We start from the raw sequence: 27,174 nt of genomic DNA, 5'->3' as shown, positions 1-27,174 counted from the left end.
AACACAAGCTGTGTTGTGATATGAGTAAAACTTATCATGTGGGAAATGAACCTAAAATGACATTTTTATGTTTAGCTTACAGGAGAGAAATGCAGAGGCACAGAGTCACTCAAGTGTGCTACAAAATCAGTTTGTGTTTTGCAGACTGAATTCCTTAAAGACAGTCTCATTAAAAGTTCTTGCTGCCAAATGCTGTTTGCTTTCACCTTCAAAACTGTCTGCATTAATAATGAGCAACTCCACTTGGAAGTTATTTACATAAAGTATTGTTCATGTCCGTGGTGCAGTGCTAGGCAAGGGTGGGAGGGAGAGCACGCACACTCAGCAAATGAATTCAAGAAGGGCCCAGTGTAGTGCATTGCTCAAAAACGCTGGTAGAGTCTAAGAATATGAGCTAGTACAGCATATTCTAGATGAAGTCTAGCTCAGTAGGACTTGGCAGCAAGGGGGATTTACTTCTGCTTAGCTAACTCAGCTAAATGTGCACTGCAAGTTGAAATAGTGATGTTTTGAAGATCACAATCAGTACTTTGGTTCCTCTGTTTTGTATTTAAAGATTTTTCAGCCCCATAAACTCCAAACTTCATGTGGAGTACAGGTTCTTCTAGGAGTCAGCTAGCCTACTATTCCTAAGTGTTTCTACTTGCCTAGATGTCTTTTACTTTATAATAACTCTCCATTTCTCTGGGAGCGTTATTGTCAGCAACTGGTATGTTCCCCACACACTGAGGCTTCAGTGATATGACAGTTATATAGTATAATGAGAACTTGTAGAAATTTTCCAATAACATTATTCAGGTGTGGTTTCTAGGCAGAGGCACATGATGAAAACCCGGGTTATATGGTTACTGTAGAAATAGCTAATGTATCTTTCCTTTAAGCTTTATTGTAATGTCAGATTTACAGTTTTCAGAGTAACTCAAATGAACAGGCAAGGTAATCTAGAATTATCTAGCTAACCTTAACCTGATGTGTGTATGAGGAAGGACTGTTGGGCAAATATTTACCAGATTGCGATCTTCACCCTGTTGCAGAAACAAATATTTTGCACTCAGTCTATGTCTCTACCGTCCTTCTTCTGCTGCCTACCCATATGCATGCCCTGTTCAAGATCTTTAGTGATGGGAATGCTTTAGTGGTTCTTTTGGCTATCAAATTTCTGGCAAAAAACAATGAATTTTGTAATATGCAATGATACATATCAGGGTCTGGAGCATGAGAATGACTGCAAATACATTACTTCTACTGCTTTTTTAAAGATTTATAAAATGCCTCTTTTTGCCTTTTCTATGTAGAAATGACATATATAAAAAAATGACACACACACACACACATATATATAAAATGACATATATATATATATAATGCCCCTTTTTGTCTTTTCTACGTTGAACTTTTCATAAAGCATTCCCTCACCATCATTCATTCCCTGCTGCTTTTCCACTCCACTTCTTTAATGAACAGTCCATTGTCCTTATCAGACATTGCCTACATGAATGAATAGCCTCCCTAGACAATCTATGCATCTTGTTTTCTGCCCATCAAAGATAGAAACAAACTGTCATGGTAACATTGCCATTGAATATTAGGTCAAATTTATCCTTCCTCAGACTTATTTTGTTTAGTTCCCCTTAAAAATAGACACCAGTGTAAAATACAAACATCTTGTTTTGTAATTTAAACTTTAAAAGATGATCATCAGATCAATTCCGTGATCTTACTAAAAGGACTATGATAAAACAGCAGCAGCCAGTAATCATAACTGAATTATGAAAAGTTTTATTCAAGTACATGTCTCAACCAGTGCCTAAGGATAAAAATCGAAGTGATTTACATATATAAATATGATGAAATATGGAAATTAGTTCTTTTCTCCTCAGTTCTGCTATAAGAATAAAACCTAATAAACAGAGAAAAAGGCCACTTGTATTGTTGGATTATCAGTTCAAATAAATGAAATTACAGTAATAAAATGTAATATTTAATATTAAAACATTTAATGTTTCTGATATGCTAATTCTCCTGACAAATGAAGATATTTGAATTCCTTAAAAGTGCTACAGAAGAAGCCCTCTCTGAGATGTTTATGAGTATAATAATTATGAGGCAGTATACAAAGGAGATGCCTATGAATGCACAGAACACAAAAATTTTGACAAAATTCATTACTGTTATTTGGGCTCATTTCTTAAACAATCTTAAACCCTCTGCTGCATAACTTCTAAATTATGCCTGTTAAAATTTTTGTTGCTTCATTACTGCAAGTCAACTGAAAATAATACCAATAGGGATGTGATTACAGACATTTGAAACTAAAAAATTCTACTTTATTTGTGGTCATCCATCTATGCCACATGCTGAAATACCACTTTAGAAAATCTTTTTTTTAACATGGCATTAACATAACATTAGATACAGGCACATACCATAAACCTTCAGATACCTGGTTCCTCCTTTGACTAACCCAAACCAAGTACCGAGATCCAGAAGAGCATCTCATATCCGTATTTGGCTCTTCATCTGCAGCTGGGTTTCCCTTTGTGTAAAAATATTTAAGAACTTCTATCTTGATTCTTCTACCTTTGCATTCAGTTTTGTTCTCTGTAATCAAGAATGCCTAAGCCTACACTAGCTGCCTTAAGTACTGCACAAAAAGTTATTGGTGTCTTGGATAGGAAGCCTCACTGGCTTGCGGCTAGTGCTTTTCACTCTTATCTGCAGGCAGGCTTCAGTAGAAATCACCTGCAGCAAAATAATATTTGCTTCAGTAGCAATGGGCTCCTGCTTGTCATACTAACATAATTCCAACCATACATGTCTCTAGTTGACAAATGGGCAGATAATGGCAAAATATGTTTGAAAATCATGTCTGTTCTGTACAGTAAGGCTGAGTGCTTGCTATAGGCCATATTTTCCTTATCTCCCTTCCAGCTCTTTTTCCTAATAGCAAATGAAAGAGACGAAGCCATCAAAGCATGTGAGAGTAAAACTTATTGCATAAAAGAAATACAAAGAAGTGGTTGGCAGATGATATTCCTTCTGCTAATAAATGCATTTCCATGGTACTTTCCACTTATTTACAGAGTATGACCTACTCGGAAAGAACTGATCTCTGAGCATGAGAACATGCCCAGGTTAGCTCAGTCATGAAGTTTTGTTAATCCAGTCTCCAGACCGCAGTTGAACCCGGCTCAGAGTATAGACAGAAGGAGTGTAGGCCTCTCTGGCCTTTCCCATGCAGTCATATACTAACATCCTGTGAGACCTGTTAGGCTCTAACTTCTATATTAGCTTTCAGTCTTAGATCTCTGAAACTACATTAAGGCAATAGCAGCTGTAATCTAAAATGAACTGAATCCATATATTTTGCCTATGAGCTTGCTTGTTTTTGGTAACTGACTTGGTTATGTTTCTTATTCTATGAATGCTTTCTGATGTATGTAGAATCTCTTTTTTTGCTTTATTAGTTTACAAGATGAACATGTGTAAAGAAGAAGGCTCATTTAATCTATTTTTCTCTTATTCACAAGATGGTATTAGTAGCATAGGTACCATTTGAGAAAACTGTCCAAATAATATATTATCTATTAGTGGTTATTTTTTCTCTCTCTAGGAAGAAATTTGTCCATATTGTAAAGTAAGCTATTTCTTATCCACTCAAAAGAGTCTGAAATAATGAAAGTAACTTTCAATGTCTGTTAAAATCAAATTTGCATGGAAGATCTATTAGACATTTAAGGGATTTCACAGAGATCATGTTTCATCTATTAGTGTGTTTATGGTTTAAAATGTTAAATAGGTAAGTTGAAACTGAAAATAGTTATGTATTTCCTATATTTTAGGTATTGCTGGTGTCTCACAAACTTACTAGAGATAGTGGTGGTTTATGCTAGACATTGCATATAAATGTAGTAACAGAGACTCCCTGCCCTGAAGATTTTATAATGGAATTAAATAAAGTAAGCAGTAAGAGAAAGTCTTACATTTCTCAGTTAAAGTCAGGATTCTGAGATACAGAAAATGAGAGGGAGAAAACTAGTTTGAGGTAAGGGCCTGCTAGCAAACTCTTTTGATGTCAGGTATCATCCTTATTTTAAAAACCACTACAGCCCAAATCCTGCTTTTGTTTTGTCAGCCCAAATCTCTGTTGGTGCCAAAGTTGGCACAAGCACCAGTGGTTTACAGTCACAAGAACAGGATGATCAGACATCACCTTTTGGTCAGGACTTTCCTGAACTTCATGAATTGTCCTGATCTTACAGTAAAGGTCTTAAGAATGCTATTTTGTCCCAGCTTTTTACCCAGAATTTGGGAATGGGATTTTACCTGTCTCCACTCTCGAACTGGCAAGGTCCAAGGCAGGAACAGGAGACAAGATTCTCAGGTTGTTGTGTAACATGACTTAAAGCATGACACCCATCATATGACCTGACATGGGGCCATGCCTTCCTGCTTCTCTCCGCTCCCACCTCATGACAGTGGACATTTCCCTCGTATTATGAGCCAAAGCAGATTTCCTCTTTTTCCTGTTATTCTTTTCAATTTCTCCCCCTCTAGGATTGCAGAGTTGTACAATGACCACTGTCAGAGTTTTCTTCCAATTTTTAAGAAAAATTATTTATTTATTTGTAACATGTAAAAAAATGTTTGTTTTTGTTTCAGGACACAGCAGGTCAGGAGAGATATAGAACAATTACCACGGCCTATTACCGGGGTGCAATGGGCTTCATTTTAATGTATGACATCACGAATGAAGAATCCTTCAATGCTGTGCAGGACTGGTAAGTTAAATTTGGAATTCATTTTAAATACCATAGAGAATATTTGATATCACTCACCTGCTGTGATAGTGTAAATTATTTTGGAAAACTTATTTCCAAATAGTCTGCCTAAGCATTCCTGTGCTCAAATGCTAGTTTGTTTGTTTGTTTTCTGAGAAAAGGCAATAAATATTTTAAAACGTGTTGCATATAATTCATTGCAACCACTGTGTTTTCCATGGTTTCAATCAATAAGGGTTATTTATACCATAAATCCAGGAATCTCCTAATATGGAGAGTAACTACAAAGATAACAGAAGGGTTTTCCATAGTTTGAAAGTTCACAGAAAAAATGGGATACCTTTTGCAGGGGAATTCCTTTTGGTTTAATTTTTCATCATGTTGCTTTTAATCTTAGCTGGCTAGGCGTTATTGTCTCAGTCTTGTGCCTCAAGTGTAACRATGATGAGTAGACTTCATCATAGTAGCAGAATCTAAAATTGCTGGTAGTTATGTTATGATACATTTTGTGACAGTCAAGATATCTGCATAAGTGTGTCATTTAAATCAGCCATGGGTGAGTCAGGACCCAAAAAGCTCCAGACTTTTTTAAATAAAGCTGACCCAAAAGGAAAACTAGAGTTAATCTCAGTGGTCTCATCTTACCTTTTATGAGTTATGTTAATATTTGATAGTTTCCTAGCAGTGCACTGAGTGATGTGAATAGCATTTGTCTTGTGTGCTCCATATGCTCTCTTGCATTTTGTTCCCATGGGAGAATTGTGTTTGAAAGAGGATTGTGTTTGGAGGTTGGTATTTTAGGGGGCTTTTTTTTTGTTTTAAGTTGTACAGTAGGATGTGCTTTTTTCGGGGCAGGCAAGATCAGAAACGTGTTTTACACTTGAAATAAAAGGCAGTGATGTTGTGATAGCTCTTTGTTTCTAAAGGGAATTGCTGCCCAAACTCAGATTTCCCAAGAAAAAGCTCTCTTTCTTTCACACTCCTCTACTTATTGTTACAGTAGGCGTTCCACTGAACCCATGGAGCAGCTTCCTTCTCTTCGTCTGGAGGGGTTTTTTTTATCTAGATATGCTGAGCCTGGGTCATTCAGTACTCCTGAAAATAAGAATTGAGAACATGAATTTGATTCTGTTGTAGAAGAAATAGGTTGGAACTTGGGTTGCCTAGCATTGCCTGCCTAAACAGTAGGGATGTACTCATTCACACTCCACCAATGGAAAGGGACAACTCCAGAGTGTCTCCCCCACACCTATCTGAGATACCTATATGACTCTGCACTGAATTGCTCTTATAAAGCATTCATCTTTTTCCATTTACTAGAGAATCAATAAGCTTAAATGACTAGTGTAGACCAGACATCTAGCTTTTGGATGACTGAATTTATCTGAGAGGAATCTCTGCTTAGTACACAAAGTGGAAGACAAGTTTGCTCACTGTAACTTGTTATACCAAGGAGATATTCTGCCCGTTTTACACAAGCGGGAGGTAACATGCTGAGGGATTGCTGTTAAACAGTTGAGAGTGCAACTCTGTTCAATAGCGTTAGACAGAATCTCCTACCTAACGGGAGGTAGTGGAAAATGTTATTCATGGATGCTGTGGTGTGAAAGTTTACCATAACCAGGGAATCAAGGATCACACCCAGCCTCCCAGCTGACCCAGCGATGGTGTCTGCATCACCACTGCTTCCAGGGCCTGCCAGCTGAAGCTCTCTCTTGCTTTGGCTCTGCTGTCCTTTGTCCATGGGCTGATTCCCTTCAAGCACTGGAATAAATGGCAATAATGGCTGTCTAGGGCCAGCCGTAACTTCTTTGCCCCACTCCTGGACAAAATATATAGCATACCATGAATTATCCAGCTTCCCCTGATACAAAGGTCTCTTTATAGCAAGTATAAATATGAGTGCTTATTATTAATTCTCCTGCTTGTTTGCTTTCCAGCTTCCTGAATCTGGTGTGGTTGGCACTCTTTCTCGCTGATGAAAAATAACTAGGCTTCATACTAACAACAACAAAAAAAACACTGTAAAATGTAACAAGAAAATAGTTAAAAGCTATGGAGTTTTTAAATAGGTTTGTGAAATATGATTTTTCCATCATTTTTCACTAGTAGCTGTACAAATAGTTGGCAGCTACTGTAGATATTTGGTGGACATGGGGGATTGTGTGATTATATGCCTAGAGCTACTGATCAGTGATCTGCATGATGAAAGGGGTGACAGACAGGCAGAGTGCTTTGTTTATTAAGATGAGACAGGGATTTTATTTTATTTTTATTTTTGTTTTCATGAGCCCAATTGCTACCCTGCTGTTCTTCATCTCTGTTTTGTTCCTCCTGTCTCACAGCTGATAGTTGATTTTGATAAGCTCATGCTCCAGTTTTGGTAGTAATCGCAAAACTACAGCTTGCTTCTGAATGTGAGAGAAGTTAAAGAAAACTCCGAATTACCAACACTTCAGAAGACCAAGTGTGTCTGTGTGTATGTCTGTCTATGCATTTGTGAAAGATATGCAAGAGGGGGAGGGGGGAACGAGAGCTTTTAAGCCTTTCCAGCTTGAAATGCTTTTCCTTCTGATAAATGTGCCTCTGAAGGCAGCAGTGCCATTTCGTTCATGTGCACAATGGGCCAAATCCACACCCAAATCTCATCAGCCTCAAGGCTTGATTTAGAAATGGCACTGCCGTCCGGGTAATGAATCTACAAGTGCCTTTTAGATTTGGATAAGGGTCTTCAGTTTAAAATGTGTGTTGGGATAATTCTTTAAAAGCAATTTGTTCAAAGCTGCTGTACTCACACTGAAAGGCATTTTTTTATTTGAAGTTTCATTGAAATTTCTCCTTTATAACAATGGATGGATAGTCGTATTTCCAAATATGCAGTGCCTAGGTCAGCATGAATCTATTCAGCTGTGAGAGATGCTATATCTAATGTGACTATTAACATTTTACATACAAAAATCAGTATTTGTATTTTTATTTAAAGCTATTATTACCAGTATATGAAACAGTATAGTAGCCATGCATCTATTCACCACCCTGTAAGACTGGGAAAGTGTTTGGTCTGAGTTTGGCTAAATGACTTGGAGGTGCACTAAATTTCAGCTAGACAACAGACACTTCCAGAAACAGTCATATTGCATCTTCTTCCCTAAGGAAAACCAAACAGAGGTACTTGAGGGTTATAAACAGTAACAACAAAAGTTTTGACCTAAGTAGAGATCTTTTTTTGAGATTCAGAAACTTTTTGTATGAGAAATCTTGAGTTACTACCTTCTAATAATTCTTATATATTATGTACACACATATATATACATATATATACATATATATATATATATATATAATGATTTATTGTCTTCAGTCTTCCAGAAGATCATGAAAAGAATACAGTGCCAGGGCTTGTGTATTGTAATTGCTCAGTCATTTCAGAATTGCTGCCTTCTAGGGTACAGTCCCTTACCTTACCTGTGTTCTCCGTGTAGCTATGTTCTCTGTATAGTTTTACATGTTCTAAAACAGATACTGGTTAAAAGAGCCTAGTTTGGCAGCCAGTTCAGATTGTCCTGTATAACTGACTGATCCTTAATAATTTTTACCATTTGGACTTTTTTTGCATCGTATATAGACCTTATCAGCTGTTGTTCTAAATCTTCATTAAAAACATTGATAAAATGATTGAAGTGTATTTTTCCAAGAACATGGAGACCAGTTTATTTCTGTGTGTTAAGTTTAGGGAGTATTACTAATCTTCTAACTAGTTCTTCTGAAGAAGAATCGGTCACTCACTTGTATCACTGCTAGTATTCTGCTAGTATTCTTCTCTCTTCAGACTGTATTTTTAAGTATATATTTTCAGTTCTTTAGAGAGTGCTAAAATGAAATGAAAACAGTAAAGTAACTGAGGCAGAGTATTTTCCTGCTCTAGATTTCAGAAGCATTTTGAATCTGAATTATGTAGCTAACAGGTTTCTTGGTACTTTATTTCTTTGTGAAATATTCAGAGTAGTTCGTGCCCCAAGACAGAAGAAACACTCAGTTCCTGCAAAGCCTTTTTTCATGATGGAAAAGAGTTGGAGTGTATTATTTACAATATTGAAATATCAAACTAATAATATAGGCTTGACAAAATGCAGAAAGAGAACTTGTCTTTCTCAGATAGGAAGGATCATTATTAAGAGTACTCCTATGACTCAGGCAGGGGGAGAAGTTATTTTCTTTCATTGGGCTTCCACTTGTGCCCCTGGCAGCTGGTTAGGTGTGCAACCTGTGTTCATGTCCCTTTTCCCAGACAGCCTGAATAAGCCAGTACTGCTGGCTAGGAAGCAGTGCTAAGTCAGTCTCAGAATGTGTTTCCTTTAAAGAAAATACCAGTGGCAGTAGTCACAGCACTGAACAATACTCTCCTTTATAGTTACAGATTTTCAGAAATTCTCAGGGACTAACAGTTTCTGTTTTCATTCAGTAAGAGTGGGTGTGTGCTGAAAACTGGCTGCTAGCGGAAACAGCAAAGCAAACGTGCTTTGACTCAGCAGATCCGGTGGAGCTCTGCCCAGATTTTGAAGCTGCCTTTTCCAGGAGGTTATTCCCTTCAGAAGTGCAGCTAACCAGGCAAGTGCAAAGTGTCAAACTTGCAGGGCTTTGGGGCATAGTAGTCATGCTGCCCTAAAAAGATGCAGATTTCTAGGAATGGATTTATTTCCTGTGAATAGGAACCTGCTGGTGGGCATCTAGTCCTGCCTGGCTGAGGACTAGAGCCTGAATTAGAAACAGGGAATAACCAGATCATGCCATTTAGCTGAATTCTTTAGACAGCATCCACAGGTTTCAAGTAATTAGTCTAGTGGAGTTTGATTTCCTTTAACACATTCCTTCTTGTTAAATCTGAATCGGAAATCAGTGAATGTTGAGAGTGGTTCCATGCCACTTCAATGCACATTAGTTTTTACGAGTTCAGTTATAATGTCACAGTGGTTGCATTCATTCCTTTTTTTATGCTGCCACCTATAGCATGTACATTTTTTAGACTATTTTTCATCATTATGTCTCAGTAGGGGGGTTTATGTTCCCCTTCCTCGTAACAGTTCAGGCCACATAAAGTGTTAGCTTTATGGAAGTGGATCCTTATGGTAGAGAGGAGAAGGTGAAGGCTTTATGCTGTCTTTGCAAATGCTCTCAGATCAGTATACTGACTTCTATAGAAGTGCCAGGAAAATAACTGTCCCTGAGTTGAAGTTAAAGCTGTTTTTATAAATACAATTTTTCTAGACTTCTATTGATTGATTTGGAGAAGGGAGAGTTTTTTATACCCATGATATTTTTAATGCAGGGTCCCCAGCTGGGTCAGAAACAGCAGGAATGAAAACCATGATCTAAAAGGCTCAAGTCTTATGTTCTAGGTTGAAATCCGGCTGGCTTGACTTGAAACTTTGCAAGATCCAGAAGCTAGGCAGGGATAAAGAGCACACTGTGTAGTGTTTTACACTCACTTGTAAGTTGTTCCTCAGTACCTGAAAATGTTGTCCTAACTTCAAGTGCTTGTCTGGCAATATCTTTATAATTATATGGTGACCAGGTAACTTCTGAAAGCACTATTGTGGAGGGCTTCCTAGGTTGTGCAGGAATTCAAAATTGAAGAATTCCACATTGCTGAAGTCAGACATTCAGGGATGCCTCCTCAGGAGACACATGAAGTTGAAGGAGCCTGAGAGACTCTGAATTATTATAGTTGTCAGAAGATCTCTGCTCTTGTGAGTCTGTCAGTGTGTACAGAACTGGTTCATCCTGCTTTTTGTCTGAGGTCTAAGGGAGCAGCGAGCACAGCATCCTGGGCAAAACTCTGATCCCCCACACCCTTTAAAAAATAAAATTTTTCTTAAAACTGATGAGATGGATAATTTTAATGCCCCTGTTATAAAGGACTATGGCTACATCTCTTCTTAAGGCAAGAAGTTCAGAGGGTCTTATATGGAAAAAATTTCTGTCTTTTTCCTCTTGCTTTTTCTCTCTGGCATCATTTAAACAGATCCCCATCTTCTGTCTGCTCATAGTCATCAGTTTTGGGAAGGGGTCATCTGCCAGAAGATACATAAGATTCCTATTTAATGAAAGAAACAGAAGCTGAGGACAGAGCAGGTGATTTCTGGTGTTAGAGCTCTCCTGTGTTGCACCTGCTTGTGTATTTTCACAGGAACTTGCTGTATAGTTTAGTACTAAACGATATTCCTGGAAGAATATGAAAATTGTCTGAATTTCAAATTAATGCCAACAGAATTCAATTCCATTTCGTCTGTGCCCATAATACATGGGAGATGGTTATTGGGAATTGAGTCTCAGCAAAGACAATAGAAATTAGAACATAGTCATCATGTAAGACCAGAGTAGATTTTGAGCTTTGCAATATTATGAGTTCAGCTACTAAAACAATTGCCAGAAATTGATTTTTTTCTGTAGTATACATCGCTTGAATTAAATTCTTCAAGGCATCATTGGAGAAAATTTTTAAACAGAACCTTAGACGAGTGACTATGCTATTATCAATACAAGATAATATTTAGAATTAAGACTCAAAAAATATGAACATTCACTGCAAGATGGCATTTGGCAGCTGGATTTACTGAGTATGCCAGTACATTCTGGACAGCATTCTGGAAATACTCAATTTCTTTAGACAATTAGCTTTTTCTTTCCCATGTAGCACCTCAAGTGAACTAGCAGGTAAGAAGCTAAGGCTGCTGTGCTCTAGATTTTTTGTGTCTTGCCCTACCTCTGTTGTAATAAGATTCATGATGGCACTTTTTGAATTGGCATTAAGAGAAAAAATAAAATTGGAAAATACATTAGCATGTTAATGGAGGAATGTAAAAAGTCCTCAAAGCAAATTAAGCCCATTAAGTTAATGTCAGTACTATTACATGCACTTCTAAAGGGCATATGTTCTAAAGGGTACGTTCTTTTCACTTCTGACTCTCAGCTTTCAGTCTAATATTTATGCTTGGTGCATGATTGATCTACTGACAGGCTATTTTTCTTTTACCTCTCAATATTCAACTTAGTTCTATCATTTAGGAAAAATCCATTATTTGTTGTATATCAGCGAACGAATCTGGAAAGCACTTCTAGTCAAATTTAACCTCCATCCCTCTTTGCCAAAACGTATGACCTGACATGCAGCACAATTTGTGCAGTCCTGCTGCTGAGAGTACTGATGCAAGCCGTACATCCCATTCCCCGTCTGTGCCCTGTGAAGTTCTGTCCTGTGGGGCTCTGTCCGGCCACGAGTTGCACCGTGTCCACCAGCAACACACATGCAAACTGCGAGTCTGCCTTGCAGCCGACAGCAACCTCCCCACAGCAATGCAGCTGTAGAGCCCTTTGAAAGAATATTCTGAGGGAACACTCTGATATCAAGCATATTAACTTTAAGCAGACACCCTGGTTATTTGACAAAGTTATGTTTTTCAGCCAAGCAGGTGCTAATAAACTGCACATTGGTAGATAGTTTCATGTCACTCTCCTATTTAAAACAAAAGAATAAAACACTATTAGTGCATAAGTGATATCTTGCAAAAAGAAGAGGGTGAAATTTAAAGATAAATATTTCAAAGGAACCACAGTTTGGTATATTTTTTCATTTGTGTCTAAGTCTTTCTTTTGCACAATAGATCGAACATAAGGGGATTGGTATTATATAAAGATTTGTATTTTATAATTAAAAATAGTATTAGGTGCTGGAATTACATGAAACTTTCGGTTTTGGCTTGTAATGTTCACTATTGAAAATGGACTTTTGCTATGCACAAATAACACTAAAATTCATTGCTTCTTCATAAGCTGTGAATACGTGCTTCATTTTACTTTTCTCTTTCACTTCTTATTTCTGTAAGAAGAGTTAAGTTCAGTGGCAAATTAGATATGCCTCAAAACCAAAATATTTCCTCTGACTACAAATAGTATCAAGGCATTTTTACAAACTAATTCTTGGTAGAACAAATATGCCTTAAAATTTTTAAACAAAATTCTGTATTCCAAGTCAGTTTGCTTAGCAGCTTTTCACCCATTATTTGGGATGGAATACCTGATGTTGTAAATTGAATATGGATAACTTAGTTCTCTGAGGTGACGTATTTTCTTTTCTTTCAAAAGTCTGTCTTCAACCTTAGTTTGGCTCCCAAGTGCTAAATTAGTACCAGCTCAAACCACTTCCAGGCTTGCTTATTTCACAGACCCACTCCAAAATCTGCCACAATGTTTCTTATATGAGATCCAAAATAGGAGTATCCCCAAGTTTGAAAGTCAAGTGTGGGGCATATCCCCAGAGACTTGAGGAGCAAAGTATACTGCAAGTGACTCTCCCTGAAAGAAAAGTTATGTCGAATGGAAAATGTTGCAAGTAGATTGTTTTCCATTTTCAATTACAAGTTTCTATAATTTTCAACAGATTATTCTTAACACTTATAGACAAACAAACAATATTCAGTATCAACTATACTTGTTGTTGCTTGAAACTTTTGATGTGCCAGAAAGTAATGTATTGCCTTCTGTTATCACTGACATTGCCAAATACAGGGCTTTAGGTCTGCCTGGAAAACAGCTCTCAGTGATGAAAAAGAACATATGCCTGTTGTATTTTTAAAAGCTCTTCCTGATAACATATCTGATATTAGGCTTAAGCAGCAATGTAGCCTGGACAATGTTGCTTTGATGAAGATAATTTTCCTATCTTTTTCTTTCTGTTAAGTTCTGAATTTAAATATGCATATTACAGATAGGAATTTATGCAAATCCTTATCCAACTGTTTTGTCTTGAAAATAGTAAACCTTTGATTTAAAAGTTCGAGCATCATAGTAAAAGTTTTCAATAGGTTTACACTAAAAAAAAAATGATTCAAGCATTGTAGCAGTTAATTAGGAAAGACAGCTGTTAACTTTTCATGCGAGGTTTCATACTTTTCTATTTTTATGTTCTTAAATCATGGAGAAAACACACTTTGGGGTTTGAAATTATCCATACCTGGTTTTGGTCTTGTTTGCCCTTCCACACTTGCTCCCTTCATTCATATTGCTGTGGAATTAAGTGCTTCTGCAGAAGGTCCAACATCCACCTGTGTCACCTTCACTACAGATGTGCCATCTTCTTCTTTGGTACCAGAATGCCATACTGCCTGGTACCAGTGTGTTTGTTCAGCTGTGCCATGCTGCATCAAGCCGTGTTAATGATGTCAGCGGGGAGTCTAAGGAGAGGAAGTGAGTATTGCCTAGACCAAATTCTCTCAGGGTGCTCCACATCTTCCTTTTCGCTCAAATCTGAGATAGGGCAGCATAGTCATGAAGGTGTTGATAGCAGTGGTTCACCCAGATCCCACTCAGTCGCAGGTGACTGAGTGGAGCTCCACAGTGGGGAGAATCTCGGTGATCTGCTTCCAGAATTCACCAGGAAACCTAAGTCAGTCTTGAATGCCACTGGACATAACTGGCCCTGTGAGTGCCTTACATGAGTGGCTAGTGAGTTTTTCAGTTTTAGCTAACACAGTAGTTCATTAGGGCCATAGCTAGACATGATTCACTGGAGGGCTAGCAGGACAGATGGGAGGATAATGGGCTGTAGCCTCTGTAGATCAGAAACTACATTATGACTGTGACTGCACCTCTTCTACACCCCCCCCCCCATCTCTTTAGATAAGGGCTGCAGGTTTTGAGATGAATTTCTTTTCTTCTTGTTAGACCTGGGTAGTAGTAAGGAAGGCTGCATCGCTCCTTTCTTAGTCCCTTTTTCCTCACACAGAAAAACTTGGCAGTCCTGTCTGATATGAAACCATCAAAATCTTTTATTTGGGAAAACATGACAAAATAGAAAATCATGACTGGATACTATCTGACAAGAAGAGAGGTCTGGCTTGAGATATAACTATCCCCATACTTCAGTTTTAATTCCCAAGAGCATATGCAGCAGAATTTCCCTCTAGTTCATGAGTTTCTTCCCATTGCTCTTTATGATCACACAGCAAGCAGCACAACATGCCTGTCTCTCAGCTGGTAAGTGAACTGAGCATCAATAATTAATAATAATACTGCAGACGTGACAGTCTGAGAATAAACTTTCTTTGTTAGACTAGAATTTTCACAGTGTATTTTCATTGCATTGCTGATGAGGCAATATAGATACTCAATTAGCTGGAGAACTGTTGTTAAATAAAGATGAAGGGTCTTCCATTCTGTACTACCTCCTGTTCTTCTTCAGTTGTAGTCACCGAGAGTTACACTGGGGTAGATGAAAGCAAACCAGAGGATTGGATTAACATCTAAATGCTGCCATGCTAAACTGATATTCATTAATTAAACTCTGCTATGATACTCTTAATGAGATTTGCAGTTTTGCCTGTTTTTTTTTTTTTTTTAGACTAAATGATATGCTTTTTTTTCCCAAAAAGCTTAGATGGAAAATGCCTCTGAGAGGCTAATGGTGAGCTGCCAGAGTTTATTAGGGGGATAAACAAAATTAAGCAAGGTAATACAATCATATGCTAAATAAAGTATATGAAATACTGATTCAAATATTTAGTTTAGTCTGCCTCTTTCTTTATAGACAAGTCACAGCCAGTGGCAAAAGAAATAAAAACTGGCATTTTATCATCCAGTCACAATATTTATTTTTGTTGGTAATAAATGTCATAATGTTTTGTGACAATGGTAGTAGTTTTTATTGGCTGAACAGTAACTAATATACTCTTTTTATCTTCCTGTAACTGTGCATGTTGACAAAGTAACACTGTTGCTCAGCATTCCCAAATGAAAACTCTGCCCCAGCAAACAACATGAGAGTCTTATCAGTAACAGTTCCCACTGCCAGATCAAGCTGCAGAAAATTTACTTTTTTCCATACTCTAACTCTGCTATTCTTAACTTCAGAGGAATATTATGGTCTCACATSGCTTATGAAGAGTACCAAACTCAAACCTGGAAATTCACCGAAGAAACCTTTCCTATTGGGCATTTCAGATTTGCAGTTACCCTCTGTGGACTGGGATATGTAGCAACAGCACTAAATGCTGCACTTTCATTCATGTAACCTGGAGGTTTTCTCTTTAAAAACCCAACAAAGTCAAGAAAGTATGAGTCAGCTGCAAAGCAGTGTATAGCCATATGAGCAGTACGAAGGAAATTTAACAGAGTACCCTCTCCCCATCAGCTTTCTCACCTCTGATCCCCTTCAGGTATCCTTTCTCCTGCTCACTTCTCTGCTTTTGATTCCTACTTTCCTCTGCTTCTGATTTCAACACAGTTTGTTTAAAGTGTCAAGTACTGGCAGTTTTAAAAGGCTGCAAGTTATGTGAGATACAAGCAGTATGTGGGTGAGTACAAGTGTTTTTGGAATTCAGTCTTCTGACCAAGGGCAAGAGCTATCACTGTAGCTAAATTCAGACCGAAACTGTAAGGTAACATAGCAAGGTAACCCAATAGTTGTGGTTATTTTCAAAGCACAACTTAATGTTATTTAGGTCTGGCCTGCAAATGAAGCAACCTCCAGAGTGCCTCTCATTACAACACTGCAAGACTCTGAACATTGTACTAAAGCATTCATAGAGAATGTTTAATAATGAATGTTTTTAATTTTAAAAAGTATCTAGTGTCGTCAGTCCCATTTCATGTCTGCACTACTGCCTAATCCACACAGAGAACATCATGGCATGAGCAATAACATGTAGTAAATTGTGACTTTTAAAAATTTCAGCTTCAAGGGAATCACGAACAGTGACTTAAGTCTTATAACTATTATGGTGATAGATTCTAGCTGCCTTCCAGAGCAGATTACATGATACTTGAAGAACTGTATATTTCAGCTTCTAAGCAAGCTCAGGATGCAGATATTTTGTGGGTAGGTTATGATTTGTACAAATCTAGCAGACCCATCAAAGCATCACTGCATAGCTCTGATGGTTACAAAAAATCCAAAGCTCCAGCCTCAAGAAGGAGTTTGCATTAGGAAATCTATTTTTATCATAAGCATGTTAAAGACAAATAAAATCTCTGAATTTCTAAGTTCATGAATATAAAGTTATTATAAAATAAGGAAAAAGAAGGGAAAATACCTTGTTAATCTTAGTTACAGAGGATATGCTTCTATCCACAGCTCACTCCTCTTTCCCAGAATATGAGTGTCATTAAAGCCCTTTTCTTTCTGGCGAGTGGGCAGGACACAAAAGCCTGTCTTCTGTTTTAGGCCAAGGTTTGTCATGCTTATAAACTGGGCTTCAGACAAAAGCATTCTTCAACAACAACAATTTCTCCAAGCATCATGTCATACCTTTGCAGAACTGGCAGTGAAAACAGAGCCTTGGTGCTCACAAGCTTCCTGAACTCTTGTAAAACTCCCCAGAGCACCTGGAGGAGGGACTGTGTCCTAGTGCTTGTGTCCTCCCCTGTGCTGGCCACTCAGCAACTGAGAACTGGTTTAGCAGCTGAAAACGATGCAGTTGCCTCTCTCATATAATGTAGCGCAGCTCAGAAATATGCAAGCTAGCTAAGATGCCCCTGCAGGGCTCTGGACTAACACCGTTTCCAATACCTAAGCTAATATGCTGCAGTCTAGTTTTGATATCACTGTGCAATGCTTCGTCCATGAGGTATTGACTTTAAATATCTATTCCTCCTGCAAAGTCAGGATAGGGTGATAGATAGATAGGGTGACAAAACACAGCATGCATAGCCTCAACCACTTAGGTATGTTCATTATAAGTAATGGGCAGATGAGGCTGGGCAGTGACAGCTCACTGATCACAAGTGACAAAATCAAAGTATTTCATCTATACATTAGTCCTTCAGCAGCAGCTTGTAAACTATTGTTTCAGTGAAGATATGGAGAGGGAATTAAAAGGCCCTGTGTCCGTCCATAACTCCTGGAAACACCCAGGAAAACCTACAGAAGCAGACACTGCTATATTTCAGCTCTGACTCCACCTGGGGCGTAGGGATCTCACTCCATCCTTCCCTCGTCTTGCTTCCTTTGGGATTTTCAAAAATGCAGCTAAAACAAAATTCACGCATGAAATCAAGAGAAGAGCTGTAGCTGCCCAGTGTTCACAGCAGGGAAGGCTTTCATACCCTTTCCTCCCCTCTGCTTGCAAGCAGCCACTCCCTGCCATGAGTTCACATCATAGGAGCAAGAAACTCCAAGGGGGGAAATAAATCAATGTATATTATCTTGAATTACCTACCGTCACATGCACTATAAATCTCTATTTACAGCGCTTTGTTCATAGCAAGTGAAAAGAAGGTGTTATATCAATTAAAAGACAATTGATACAGAATGGCTCCCTTGGAAAACCATAACACTGACAAAACTGATTTCAGTCCAGTTCAATGAAGAGACAGTCTGCATGATATCTCAAATTTTTCCCTATCTACATTTTAAACTATGCCTTTCAAATGTACGCTAAACAACACAACTAGCATCTGTCACACAAGATGATTGTTCTTCCTCTTGCTCCTAGAGAGCAAAACTCCATAGGAAATCCATATTAATTAAACACATGAAATTCACACTTCGCTATATGTATGTATTAGCAGAGGCAAAGTGCACTAAAGGAAACAAAAATAAAGCAAAAACAAATAATTCATACTCTGAACTGTTTCAAAACACATCTGAAGAGAGAATAGGGCTCTCTAGCAGTTTCAGCTGCTGGTCATTGAGAGGAACCTGCATATTACAGTTCCCTTGTTAAAAACAGCTAGATAATGGAAATTGAGTGTTACAGCCTCTAGGAGAAAAGGACAGAACAAGACATGAACCAGACAGAAAGGATGGGGATGCAAAACTTCCTTTGATGTAATATTTAATATCTTTCCCTTCACTTTTGGCTTCTAGGAGAGAATCAGGAAGCACATCATTAAGACCCACTGACAATTCACCCGCAAAAAACCCTGTGTCTGTAATTAAAAAAAAAAAATTAGATATAGATTAAAATTTCATATATTTGAGCTTCAGAAAAGTTGAGAGGCATAATGAATATCTCTTTTCTAGTATATTTTTAAATGCACAAATCAAAATTAGCCATCTTAGACTCTCTCCTTATTTAGTATAGCCTTTATAATCTACATTTTTTTCTGAGCTTTTAAACCATAAATGTTTAACAGTTTACACAGCAGTTAGATTTAAAGACATTTCCTTTGTAGATCAAGGAAAATCAATATTGGTAGCTGGTCTTAACTACAAGTGCTTCCTCATTTTGTATAACCTTCACAGACTCTTATTGTCAATATGTGTATACCTTTTTGTGTATTTATGTGAGTAGATTAAAGAAAATGTAAAAGTACCCCAAAATGATAAGGAAATGTTGCTTCTAGTTCAAAGAACATGCAATATCAGTTAAGAGAGACCTATATTCTGAAAAAGTCATGGGCATTTAAAATGACTTTTCAGTCTCCATGGAGACTCTTCTCTAGGTTAGTAACTGCAGTCAAAGCTTAGATATATAGATAAAAGCACAGATACTACTACTAGTGGGGAAGTCTGGTTTATTTGAGGTTTTTAAAGGGCTTTTCTTACTGTCTAGCACCATAAAACAGTCAGTCATGTGGATCTTCTGGATACAGTGTATTACTAAGAAAGCAAAAACTAATCTTTTCTTTACATTTAATGAAAATTTTCAAAACTGAATAGTTATTTAGGTGTCTTATTTTTGCATTCCACAGAAGAGACCTTCCAGGACTCACATTTTCGAGAAACGTGGTCATGTTTCGGGCTGTTTTATCGGTATCTCAAAATTGCAAGTTGATCTATGTCTTAACTTGTTTTAATTCCAGTTCTAAGCCAAAATATTTCTCTCTCCTGACAAAGTCATGCAGAAAAATCCAGTCAGAATTTATAGTGCTTACAAGAGCTGTCCCTCTAGCAGAATTTAAAATATCTCAGAAGCTGGAAGGGAACCATGTAAGCGGGGTGACAATACTGCAGGTCTCCCAAAGAGACTGGAAGTACTATCCCATGTAGCAAGCAGGGAGGGCAGAAAGAGACATAAAATGATTTGACACACCATTTCCTTTTTAAAGAGGATGGCAATATCCTGAATGGACAGAAGGGAGGCTTTTGAAGGAGGAAGCTGAAAAAACAAAATGGTTCTCCAGGTGAGAGCCAGACAAGGAGAAGCAAAGGTGTTTGTCAAGAGTGATAGTTATGTTGGAAAGCGGATGCATTTCTAGTAGAGAAAGGCTGGAAGGTGAGCAGGCCTCCTTCAGAGCCTTCCTCAAGTCAACTTCTGCAGTAACGACGGGTGGCAGCTCTCACTGTGGAGCACGGCCCTTGCAGCGGGGGGCTACAGGGCTGAGAGGAGTTTTGCTGGGAGCCGCTGGAATCGGAAAATGCCACTAATAGGAGGGAACCGAGTGAGGGCTGGGGGAACAAGGCAGCAAGGATCATCCTTGTTTTCAGACTGAGTGCGATAGAGCAGGAGGGCTCACACATTAAAAACACCGGGGAAATAATGCTGGAAACTTGTCTTTATTTAGTATTTCTGTCATTGTCTTTATTAATCCCTAGATCCCCTCATGCTGATTTCTCTCCCTGCTCTCCACTGCAGCTCTTAAAAATCATTTCAACTCTGTGTCTGAGCTTTCTTCCATACCTTCTAGCGTATTGACATCTTCATTTTCCCTTCTGTTCTTCATTTACCTACTGAATCCAGAGCACCAGCATCTTCTTGAGACTCTTCTTCCAAAAATGGGGTTATCCACCCTTCATTTATCAAGCCAAAGGCTTCATGGAAAGGGATGAAAGAGGAAGAGAGCAAAGACCTTTGCTATAGGGAAGGAGAAAGCTGCAGACTGAGAACACCACATAAAGTAGTAGGAGTTTTAAAAAAAAAAAAAGTGAACAAATCTTGGAATGGTTGTTTTCACTTAGGGACTGTCAGAGCCTCCTGGTTGCCACACATTGATAGAAAGTCTCTGAAACAGCTTGCCTCCTTTTCAGTCTTATTTTATGTAAAAAACAGCTGAAGCTAACTTTTCTGACAGCAAAGGTTATCTTGAGAACAGTGTAGCAAAAGACCAAAGAAGGGTGTTTTAATATTGATCTGGTATATTCAGAGCACAAAGCTGAAGCTGATAATGGCAGCCCTTTCTCTGCAAAATCATTTCCTGAGCACTAAGGTCTAGAATGCACTTTCAATGCAGAGTCAGTTTAAAAGATGGCAGTGAGCTGCACTATCCAAGAAGAATCCCTGGGATGGCTTGGAGAAGTGCAGTGATCCCCCCGGGCAACTGTACAGGCAGCACCCTCCTGTAAGAACACCAGGTCAGCTCTTCTCCCTGAATGGGACCGGTAACCCACATTATTTTCTTAAGGAAGAAGTGTAAGTACTAAAGTTCATCCCATGAGTTACAGAAAAGTATTGAAAACAAAGGCTCACTTTAAGTTACTGGGTGGGTTAAGGCAGTTCACATTTCCATGAGGTGTGTCAAGGGAGAGCAACTGTACACTGTCTCTGTGCTGCTCTACTCTATTACCACGTACAGAGGAAATGCTTATGTTTGCTTTTATGGCTTCCAAACTAAAGCTGTCTCATATCCAGCCAGCTTATCCACCAGTCATGGACAGATCTTGCTAGCTTCTGTCTGTGCCTCACCTGTCAGACAGAGCTGAAGTAGAGTTTTGAGTGTAAAGTTGCCCTTTATGAGCATGTTGGATTAAAATATTATTGTAGGATCCTATAGATTGCATGAGTCCTTTTCACAGATTGATTACATGTAAACATTTTTTCTCTTTGTAATGGAAAGTGTCTTACATGGTTTCCTGCTTGGATATAGTGCCGTAACAGTAATCTTGTTGCAACCCTGGGTAGCATTGACTAATACCTGCCTCCAGATTCTAGTAATGCTTCTGAATTTGTTGTCATTTACTTTCCCGTTTTTATGGTGGAATATTGCTTACGTAGCTGAGCTTGTGTGGGACACCCCGGCTTTTTCTGCATTACTGTCTCCTTCTGTTGTACCCTCCCTTTTTTATTTTCATGTTAACAAAATCTGGAAGTTCTTTAAGCAGGGTGTCCAGATCCTGGCCCTATCAAAGTTTTGTTTGGATTGAATGCAAAGCAAAATGGAAAACTCCCTCTGACTTTAGTTACACTGGGTTTTCACTTTCTGTCTGTTTAATCAGTGATTGCAACCATCTTATCAAAACACAGTATATTGAAACCAAGTTCTAGCTTTCATTTTTATTAATAATGATGTTGAAAAATAAGAATACAAATGAAGCTTTACAAGCTGCAAAACCTACTGAGGGAAATAATCATACAGGCTCATTCTTATTTAGTAGAATAGCTGAGTCATTAACTGCGTTATTCCATGAGGTATGTACAAATCCAATTAATTTCTGTATTTCCTATATTTATTAACCCTGTTAATAGTGTCATCTTGTAACGGAGTCAACACTAATCTCTGTTAGACTTGGACTGTCTTGAAATCAAGATCCTGATTTAGACCTTGAAAAAAGGATCTTCTAGTAGCAGAAGTCACAAGGAAATAAATAATGTCATAAACTATGTAACTATTGCTATATTTGAATATATTTAAGTTGTTTTTATTATTACAGATCACTGTTACAAGTATTAATTAAAAACTCCAGGAAATTTAGCACTCCTTTCTTATGTGCTAGGCATATATTTCTCATGTAGACTGTATTGAGTCTTATTGAATAAAAAAACAAACTCAATACAGTCTACATGAGAATCCTAGGGGGAAAAATGCTCATAAACAGAAGTGTTTGGATTCACTTTTAATCATTATTAGGTCGATCAGTCAATACAGATTTCATTACCTTGATTTTTACTGTATTGCTTTTGGGGCTTTTTTGTTTTTCCTGAAGGCACTGTGGTACTTTCCTAGGTACACTTAATTGAAAACTATTGATTCATTACATTGGTTGCACTCCTTTTTGATATTTTCCTTTTTTACAGCCATGGCCAACATCCTACACAAATAAGAACCCTCTGCAGTTAAAGAAAGATGAAGTCCTCAACACTGCTAAAAATCAAGTTTTAAATATTTTTTCCTTTCTTGTTTTCAGGTATAGTTAAGGTCATCAAGGATGAAATCAACAAGTCCTTCCTAATTAAGTGCCTGAGAAATAGGAATGCTTCGAATATTGTTTATTTAATATTCAGCAATTAATTAGCATTTATKATATTCCTTTTGATTGCCATTTCTTTGTGATTATTTTTAAGACATCATTTAAATTCAGCATTCATAAACAAAAAGTAGGAAAATAAGGGAGAGGAGAGAGAGATTTTCCGGGAAGAATGTGTACCTGTGCAACAATGCACAAGTGCAGCTGTATTGCATATGGTTTCCTTCTAAATCTTAGCAATGTATATAATATTGTAGAAAATAGTATGAGTGCAAACTTAAAGGCCCAGGTTAAATGACTGTAAGAAAGGGGGGTTAAGAATATGAATAGCAAGATACCGTGAAGGTATAGGAAAGAATGGTAGGAATCTGATTTTTCATTTTTTGACGAAAGAGAAGTGAGAAAATAAGTGATTTTGAGAGGACTTCATCGGGTCTGCAGCATTCACTCATTCAAGATATTTTCTGATTTGGAAAGCTCTCTATCTCTTTTGGACTGCTGACAAGCTGTGCACACCTTGTGCAAGCTCACAGTGATGCAAAAAAGCAGTGTTGCTTAGCCTCCAGAGCAGAAGTATTTTAAAGCAAGAGCATATTATTGTATTTAGAAGACCCAGGAACAGGTCTGTTCAGCTTGGTCATGCACCAGGGCTGAACAGGCTTCCTAGAGCACTTGCTTCCTTGACATTTTCAGCAGAGCTTTAGACCATAGTGGGATGGAGTTCAAGAAAATCACCCTGTCAAGTTTTAAACAAATTCCAAACATATTTTAAGCCAAAATGTCACATTCACAGTAAAAGTATGTCAAAATGTATGCTTCCTGACATATACCCACATGGGCAGATGACAATGAAAATCAAATACACTGGAGCTAAGCTTGTTTCCTGCTCCAGACATCTATTGCTTTGTTAGGTGAATAAATTCATTTCAGCAACTAATTCATAATATCCATATATTTAAACAAAATGCTATGTAAACATTTATCTGTGACTTAGTGAGGAGACAGCAAATACATTATAAACTAGAAACATAATAAACACTGGAGTGTTTGTTGAACATAGCACATCCAATGTTCAGTGTCTTACCTACGTTAAAGAAGACAGAGACATTTGTTGTCAGACAGCATGTTGCTTCTGATGGTGATTAAAAGGACATTGCCACCTTGAGCAAATTAAGACTCAAAGTAAGTCATTTACAGATCAGCATTATTAATATGTAAATATTTTGGCAACACCTCATACAAATGGCATATCCAGAGTGCTTTACTATCATTTTCAAATGAGTATTACTGTTAAAGGAGTGTTTGCAATATCTACCAGTACCATACCATTTTTCAGAGATTCAGTAATGAAGAAATAGTTGGGATTCAACCCTTTTTTGAACAAGCAAGCAACTGTGTTGTAGATGAGCAGCCTTCCAGTATCATTCTTCTTGCATATATTTCGACCCGTTTTTTCATGTTGCTGATTTGTGTAGAGCTATAAGAAAGAAAACATTGCAGAGAAGAAAAAAGTCACAAACGTGAAAGTATTAACTTATAAAATATTTTTGCTTTAGGAAAAACACAATCTGTGATGATGCACAGTTAACAGATGTCCTAGGAAGGAAGGTGTTAATCTTCAACTAGACAGAGTTAAAGGGAATAATGAAAGGACATGAGAATGAGGTCTGCAGAATATATTACTAATACTCCTGCATCAATATAAGTTATAACAGGAAAAGCAGACAACTGGATTTCAGGGGCATTATGAACTGCAAAGAGATTGTAGCCTAATTGTTGACACTTTGTCAATATGAATGATTTTTGTGATGGATTTTTAAACTGTTTTGTAAGAGTGTCTATAATTATCTGATCTGAACACTATACACTGAAGAAGGTGCTAGAAATAAATGCCCTGATAATCATTTTCAGCTGTGCTCTGCCAAAAGCATGCCTAGGCATTTTAAAGCCAAGAAGTAGGTCTCTGTACAGGGAGCATATCCTGTCTGGCTTGCAGGTAGTTACATCACTGGGCTGTGCAAATAACAGGTACTTGTTTCTATGGCCAAACTAAAACAAAATGTTTCAGTCAGTCTGAGAATCTTCTCTTTTATCTCTAAGAGAAAATTTTTACCCTAGGAAGAACTAGGGGAAAAATTAAGGGTGCAGCTGATGTTTTGTTTTCTCTTGAAACTGGTTAGAGCAGAACTTCATTGAGTTTGTGAAGTGAACAGTGACTGTGTGGCTTGCAAAGGTCTCCATTTTATATTTTGCTTCCACTTGTAAATTTGCAATGGAAAGGTAAAGAAGGAATTAGGCACTCTTCCCAAAGTGACAATTTCAGTGGCAGGAATCCCTTTTTTTACCGTAGAGGCCAGTGTTTAGAGCACTTCATGCAAGGAACTGGATTTAATTCCCTCTTCTACTTGAGGGGTTTTGAGCCTACACTGTTATTCTCAGGGGTGTTTCCTAATTGCCATACTATAGGCTTTTCTGAAGGTCATTTTCATATCCTCTGTAGAAGCTGGTATCTTTTTTTTTATMAGGTGCATTCAAGATATATTTTGGGGTTAGGAGAATTGAACAATGAGAATAAAACCTTATACCCTGGTGGCCTTGTAGCCCCAGGTTCACCTGAGGAAAGGGGTGAGTGTTCTTTCATGTTGGCTTGTGACTTCAATCTGGAAAAATATATTTATAATTAAAGTTATTCAACAAATTGGACTGAAACTACTCAACATTTCAGGTTTGTTTTAGGCAAATGAACAAATAAACTTCTGCTCAGTATGGGAAGGATGTGCATAGACATTTCCCACGGGATTCTAAATGCCACAAACAATCAGGTCTGTGGTTGTACATTTTTCCTGAAAGAGTTCAATGTTTTCTGATTCCAGAATAGTAGTAGTGTTGGAGTAGCAGTTTAGCACCTGCTAAGATGGAAGAGAATCACCTTCCAAATTGTTAGGACCCTTCCTTCGTCCAAAGAAAGGTCTTCCAGACAGAATCTAAAACCTAAGTAGTCCCCCAGATCCAAGCTCTTTTCAGTGCTAAGAATGGATAGAATTACCACATGTGAAGATAAGTTTCTTGTCCACAACACAGTTAGTATTATCTCTAATACATTGAGATTATGAAGTACCTTTACATCTGACATTATGTAAAACAAGTATATAGAAAATAACTACTGAGGAGCATCATATAATTTAGAGAACGGTACCTCAGCTTGGTTTTGGATTTGAATAAGCATGAAATTTGAGTTCCTTTTATTAGCTTTTTTTGTTGTTTTAAATGTTTTCTGAAATTTATCCGCAACCATGAGGGGCAATAATATCCCCTTTTTTGTTTTAAATAAAGATTAAATGTAATCACACAATTCCAAGAGCTGCAATTTCAAAGAAAATGCCAATTTTATGAGAAGAGAATACAATCTTGGCATTGGGAATGCTGTAAGCATATAACTTTTTAATATATTTCCTTGCAAGAAACATACCCTGGGCAGAAACAAATCCATCCGTTCTACCTGGAAATCATTAAGAAGTGGTAAGCTTCAGAAAAGAGGTGATGTCCTTAAGATATCCTTAGAGCCTTAAGAATGGCTCTAAAATCACTTTATCACTTAGGTATGATGATGTGAACTAACTGTAGATTAGGAGTGCAACCCAATCCTATTTGCACAGTATTGCTTTACACAATCCTCAATTATTTTCTTCCTTCATCAAGTTGAGTTGAATTTCAGTTGATAAGTTTTTCACTTTCCTTTCTTCCTGTTCATTCCCTGATTTGAGCTTTCCATGATGCCAAGGAACAGAGAGTAAAGGTCCCCAAAATAGTTTGGACCAGATGATAATTGGTGATAACTGGCATATGCCCCATGCTACACTGACCACTTCAGGGATCTGATGTCACAGCTCTGTGTGATGCTGCATTGCATTGTACAAGTTAGATAGCCAGCCTTCCCAGGAGGATCCCTAAATTAGTGACATGTGCTGTATGCATGTTTGTGTGTTTGCATATACCATCCCTACATTAATGATCCTTTCTATTTTTATTTTTCTATGCCCTGACATTTAATAGGATATGATGAGAAATGTAAATTGATTTATACAGTTACCTTCTATTGTTAATGCATTGCATTAAAAGCCTTATCAGAACTGAGTGCTAGCTGTAGCAGGCTTCATGTGAAAAAGCCGTGTAAAGTGTCAGCTCTTACAAATTATTGTCAAGGAGATTATCATATACTTCTACATTTTAGCTTTGCTGTTTTCAAATATCTTCCTCACTTTAAAGGATTAGAAA

The 27,174-nt window shown here is 37.7% G+C and overlaps 1 protein-coding gene across 1 annotated transcript in view; it reads left to right on the top strand.

Annotated features, from left to right (window-relative positions):
* The window catches only part of LOC112971262 (ras-related protein Rab-3C), a 124,202-nt gene that overhangs the window by 55,301 nt on the left and 41,727 nt on the right, over positions 1–27,174 (top strand). The window contains exon 2 of the mRNA XM_026076483.1: positions 4,663–4,781. Within this exon, the coding sequence (XP_025932268.1) occupies positions 4,663–4,781 (119 nt within the window). The remainder of the gene's footprint in view (positions 1–4,662; positions 4,782–27,174) is intronic.

This window comes from Apteryx rowi, unplaced genomic scaffold (genome assembly GCF_003343035.1).
Source record: "Apteryx rowi isolate R43461 unplaced genomic scaffold, aptRow1 scaffold_432, whole genome shotgun sequence".
Lineage (NCBI taxonomy): Eukaryota > Metazoa > Chordata > Aves > Apterygiformes > Apterygidae > Apteryx > Apteryx rowi.
Note: the sequence above shows the minus strand (reverse complement) of the source record. Positions and strands in the feature narration are given on the sequence as shown.